Here is a 6,201-nt window from a genome sequence, read left to right on the forward strand (position 1 = left end):
ATCGCCTGTCAAAGTGGGAACTCACATGGCAGTGGGCCACCGCCACCAGAGCCTGGGAATTTGTGGTTCAACACGGTCTGTTACTCTGCCAAGCATATGTGGTACTACTAGCAGTTTGTGAGTGAAGAGCTGCAAATTGCATTCAGCACACAATGCATGCTTAAGTTTTGCAGTCTTTTAAGGTGAGGTGACATTCAAAATCAATTGATGTTTTTGGCTGACAATACCACCTGGTTCAGGGAGTTTCTGATGTGGTCTGAAGGCTGGCAGGCTGTGATCCACCAAGAACACAAGCTGATTTGATAAGTTATGTCAAAGACAGGGCATAGCAAAAATTGTCAAGCTGTCCTTGTGAAAACCAGCAGTCAAGAACAATAACTGTGAAGCTGAATCAGTACTAGAAGGCACAACCCATCACTGCAACCGTGGTTCAGACAACTGGCTATCTCCTTCCTTAGTGCTGTTCAGATTTTGGACCCCAACGAGGTGCCTGTTCTGAGTTGTGAACATCAGCTACTAAATGCAATGGCGGAAAGAGCATGGCAATGAATGCGATGCTTATGTGAACTTTGTCAAAGTGTCGGATGCCTGTCTCTGTGCCTGTGTGAGACCAGTTTACACATCTCTATGCCCTGGCCAGATGCTGTTTCACCATTCCAACAAACTCAGTGGATGCTGAGCGTGCCATCTCAGTGTACAGACAAGCATTCATCCAAAAAAGATAGAGAATGTCTGCAGCACCTACAGCTGAATGCCACATGCTCACATTTAATAGCCAGCATGAATTGCCCCTCCCATGGTTAGCATTGTTTAAGTGAAGTGCTTTTTATAATGTCCTTTAATAAAGTGTACATAGTTGGTATTTGTTAATGAAGTATATATAGTTGATATTAGTTACAACTCATGTTATGTATAGCTTTCTTTTAGTAAGATATTTCAGTTTAGAATTAAGTGCCGATGGTGCTTAATAACTAGGAATCCTGGTTTTCTCTGATATAAAAAAAAAATCTTCAATTTTTGGATTAAAAAAAGTAAATCAAAATCCACATTTTTCCATGATCAAAATGAAATGTTTCATGGAAAAATGTGGATTTTGGATTACATTATTTTAATTAAAAAATTGGGGATTTTTTTTAATTGCAAAAAACCAGGATCCTTGTTAATAACACATCAATTAAAGGCTTCTTTTGTCTTAAATCGGGGAATTAAGTTGCACCAAGTCAGGTTTAAGTTGGATATTAGGATAAACTCTCTCACTAGGAGGGTGGCGAAGCACTGGAACAGGTTACCCACAGAAGTGGCAGAATCTCCATCCCTGGAGGTTTTTAAGGCCCAGTTTGACAATGTCCTGGCTGGAAAGATCTAGTAGGGTATGGTCCTGCTTTGAGCAGGGGGTTGGACTGAGGTCCCATCCAACTCAAATTTTCTATGATTCTATGATTAATGGCTTAATTCCCTGATGGCCTTAGTCTCCATTGAGGGAAACATTGCTAAGCAATTTAAACCATGGTTTGGGGCCACTTGGCAATCTATGGGGAGGGGCCATGGCCTCTTGGCCAATCATAGCTGAACTCAGCCCAAGAAAATGATGGATGGTCTCAGGATCCGCTCACAAAATTAGCTAGTCGCATTCTCGATTTCAGTAGACCCTTACCTATTTGCAATGGATCCTTGTAGGACATTGTGTAAGGACCCGGTATGAAAGTTCCCAGGAACTACAGGGATTAACACACTTTACTGGTTAAAGAGTTCCACTGCCTTGAAAACCAGATTCTCAACTTTATCCCAAACTTTGCTTGGGATATTCAACACATGGAGAAATAAAGCCCATTTCATTGTGATGTCCATGGATGTCAACAGTCCAACTGAGAAACATCTCTGGCCCAACTTGACCATTTTCCTGAGACCATCAACTCCTTTATCTCTTTTACTTAATCCCAGCAATACTGCAAAATTTGACAAATGGTGTTTGATACTTCACCACCCAAAGCAGTAGCGAGTTAGGTGTGTCCAGAAAAGTATAACAGTTTTAGTAAATTTTTATTAATAAGCCTACTAAAGACAATTTTTCTTGCTCTGCAAAGATAATGAAAGATTCTGCATTTGTGAGTATAAAACCATTCAAAGTCATCTGGGTTCATCAATTCCTCTTCACACATATTTAGAGCTGTTTCTCAGGCTGGACACAGTCCTTTAGCTGGTTCCAGGATTCCCAAATTAAACAGCGAGAGCTAGCTAATCTTGCAGGTACCATCATATACAGAACAAAGTTTGTAAGATCTGCCCTGCAAAGCTGTCATCTCAATGCCCAGCGTCAGGGTAATCTTGGACAAGATTTCCTAGAAACCTCTGAAATAATCTATTTTTACTGCAGAGACAGGCAACAGTGCCACTTCCTTTTCATTTGGCATGGTTCTTCAAAGTGTGGGGGGGGAGGATGGCTTGCAATGCTATCTTTGAGGTTTTCTTCTCATGGCAAGAGTGAAACCAGCAAGTAATAACACAACAATGATGGCAAGGAAGAGTCTATTTCTTCCTCAAAGTGCAGTACAAAGGGGCGGTATGGAACTGGAATTTTAGTCTTGTTGAACCCAGAAACACTGGTGGGGGGAGGATATGGATAATTCTGTCCAATGCTCAGCACACCATGGGTACTGATATTGGAATCTGCATTTGATCTCACTCCAGTTGTTTAGGATAGGGGGTGGCAACCTTTTGACACTGTAGGCTGGAACTTGTGGCCTGTGGCAAGAGGCTGGGTTACAATCTCCACCTCTTGGAGGGCTCAAGCTGCCAGAACATACCCTCACTGTAAATATCCAGCCCTTCTGCAGCAAGGTAAGCACAGACACAAGACAGTAGTGAAAACAGCTGTAGAGAAAGGTGTCACAGAGCAGACAGGCAGCTTGATGTAGCTGTGTGCCACCCACGGCAAGGCTAAACCTTCCCAGTCAGATCCAGCGCATGGGCTATAGAGCTTAGAAACTGTCTTAGAAATGACATTTCATGTTTCCAGCTTTTACTTCCTTTTCATCTTATGGAATTATACATAAGCTCAGACAGACCATGCAAGCTGGTGGTCTTGTTTATAACTGGGGATAAGTGCTGGCTTTATTGCTTGAGGTGTAAAAACTGCTGACATGGGAGATTTAAGTAGGTAGTACTGTGGCTGTCAAGGCTGAGATTGCTGGAATTTAAGATAAAGCAGTCAGTTCAGAGGCTTTGAACACCACAGCCTTCACATCTCTTGACCTATTTAATGCTACTGGTGTCATTTCTGTTCTCTTTCAATTTTTTTCCAAGTGGCAGATCCTAATGACAAGTGAAAAAGAGTGTTAGATAATTATGATTTCATTTGTCCTTGTTCTGGTCATAGTTCTCGCTCCAAAGTGGCCTGACTTGACTGCTTTAGCAGAAGCAACTGGACTGAGATGAGCTTATCATCCCTAGACATGTGGGTCCAGGAACAGGCTCCTAAGTAGAAATATCTTTGGCTGACTCTGCCTTTAATGGAATCAGCACATGGTAGGACAGAAACAACTTGGACTTCACCTCACTGCAGTGGGGAGGTTACACTAATGTCATTGCCCTCTCAGTCCTTTGAAGAAAAGCATAAAGAAAAATGTCTTAAACTGAAAAAGTCAAAAACACACTCTTAAGTTATCTGATGAGCAGTAGGTTAGACCCTGATGCTGAATTTTGTCTCTCATGGCAAGCAGTAAGCATACCAAAGAAGTCTCAAAGTTGGACCTGTCCTTTATGCCCTTTCATAGGAGCACAAAGTGGCACAAGCCACACGTACAAACCTATTAAAAATAAATAAAAATCCAGTATTATACAACTGTAACAGGTTCTACACTGACAGAGACTTAAAGAGCCTGAACTTGTGTACATAAGCCCATGGTTTGACCACAGTGTTGTATGGTAGTGGTAGCCAACCTTTTTGGCTAGGAGGCTATTTATGAATTAGCCATGTACTCTCCAAGTACCACTCCAATCTTCTTCTTCTCTTTGACCAACTGTACTGCTTTCTGCTTCCTGCCCTGTGCTCCCTGCCTAATCTCCTGCTCTGTTTTCTGCTCCTGCCTTATCTGCTACTGTGGTACCTATCCCCTCCCTGATCTGTTGTGTGTCGCACAAAGAGGCTGCCCATGCCATTTGTGACACGCACACTGCAGGCCGGCCACCCCTGTTATATAGTAACATTACTAGTACAATTCCATTAATTTGGCTTTAGAAAGTACATTTCTGCAGACATGCAGTTAACAAAAAAGAATACCATATAAAAAACTTTTAAAAAACAAATTTTGCACAACTACAAGTGGTTATGTATTTTCAATACAATAAACAAAGCTGAGAAAAGAGGATGTATACTTGTAAATCAGTATCTTCTTTACATAACATTTTTTAATTTTAAATTTAACTTAATGTGTAATTTAAAATTAAAAAATTTTACACAAATAAATTCATATTTACTCAAATAACTTTATTGTAAAAAAAATTTTCTTAAGTGGTAACAATAGCTTGACACTTGCTTTTTAAGACACTGCCATCAAGTGAATTCAAAATTACCAAATTTAAACTTAACGTATATGTAGCCAAACTAGAAGCCATACACAACCTTCCTATTCTTCTTCTTCTTTTTTTTAACATGGACTAAGTTGTCATATTTACGCCAATTTAAGACGAGGGGCTTCCCTCCCCCCCAATTCACCATGAGTGGGGAAAAAAAACAACTCATCTTAAATTGGAGTATAAGTGGTGGGTGCAGTGGCTGCAGCTCCGACTCTCACCTCGAGCCCCGAGTCAAAGCTGGATCTAGAGCTACAGCTAAAGCTCCCTCCCCGCACCAACTGCCTCATACAGCCTCTGCTCTCCCCTCCATCCCTCTCACCACCATTTACCTTCCCTTTGCTCTGGCCCAAAGCAGGGAGCATAGAGCTTAGCCAGGGCCCAGGACAAGCAGCACAGACCTCTGGCCCTAGCACAGCCACACAGTAGGAGCAGCAGTGGCAGCTCTGGCCCCAGCTCTGGGGATGGACTGAAGCTGCCACCACTGCAACAACTGCTGCATGATCTATGCTCCCTGGCCCAAGCTTGAGCAGGGCCCCAGCAAGAGCCAGACTTGCAGCAAGCACCACGGGAGAAGCAGGAATCAGTGGGCAAAGGCACAAGGCAGGCACCAGGTAGAGTAGCTGGGAAGAGTGCAAGTCGGGAGGAGTGAGCAAGAGGCAGGGGGTACAGGCACAACTGGGGCAGACACGGGGCATACAGGCACTGGGAGGGGAGCAGACAGACAGGGGAACAGGTGGTGGGGAAGACAGGCGGGGGGACAGCAGGGTCAGGGCATCAAGCCATCTGACTCCCCTGCTGCCTACCCTACCACCACTTGCCTTCCTGCTTCCATTTGCTCTACTGCAGGTCTAGAATCTAATCAAATAATTAGATTCTAGACCTGGAAAATTATAACAAATTTATACATTATCCATGTCTAAAGTATAATTATTGGAGGGTCATCTTAAATTCAGGGTTGTCTTGAATTTGGGTAAATACGGTACTTTCCTTTAATCCAGAGGAAGCAGCAATGTAATTTTATGAGTATACAAAAATGTATGAATACAATCAATTTTCCTATTGACTATGTTCAAACTCCAGTAAGAGGCGGGAGATTGTTACAATTGTTACTTCCATAACACCAACATTACAGATATTTTAGAGAATGCCAAGAGCCTTTTTTACTGCACAAAATGCTAGGTATACATCTAAATCCCTTCTGCAAAGCCTAAATCTTGCAGTGAAATAAACTGGAGTGTGAGAAAAAATAGAGTTTTAGCTTAACTTAGTTTTATTTAAAAATAAAGAAACTAAAAAGTTAAAATGTGTTTCCCTCAATGCTCCTAATTCTCCTCTTCATAGCAAGACAAGAATTAGTCTGGATTAGAAAAAGGTTTAATTTAGATACAAGATATTTCAAATTTGTTATCCAGAATATTACAATTGAGGAACAAAAGTCTCTCTTAATAGTTAGCATGCATTTAATATCACTAAAGAAACTTACCCTGACAACATCTCAAATATCAGAATCCCCAGAGCCCACCAATCCACTGCTCTTCCATGACCTTTACTCTGAATGACTTCTGGTGCTAAGTATTCTGGTGTGCCACAGAGAGTCCACGTCCTAAAAAAAAAAAAAAAAAAAAA

The 6,201-nt window shown here is 41.7% G+C and overlaps 1 protein-coding gene across 1 annotated transcript in view; it reads right to left on the minus strand.

Annotated features, from left to right (window-relative positions):
- PRKX (protein kinase, X-linked) overlaps positions 1–6,201 on the minus strand; it is a 120,789-nt gene that overhangs the window by 47,157 nt on the left and 67,431 nt on the right. Inside the window, exon 4 of the mRNA XM_019524959.1 lies at positions 6,059–6,178. Coding sequence (XP_019380504.1) covers positions 6,059–6,178 — 120 coding nt within the window. The remainder of the gene's footprint in view (positions 1–6,058; positions 6,179–6,201) is intronic.

The sequence above is a fragment of the Gavialis gangeticus genome, unplaced genomic scaffold (genome assembly GCF_001723915.1).
Source record: "Gavialis gangeticus isolate Ggan-Ray unplaced genomic scaffold, GavGan_comp1, whole genome shotgun sequence".
Classification (NCBI taxonomy): domain Eukaryota; kingdom Metazoa; phylum Chordata; order Crocodylia; family Gavialidae; genus Gavialis; species Gavialis gangeticus.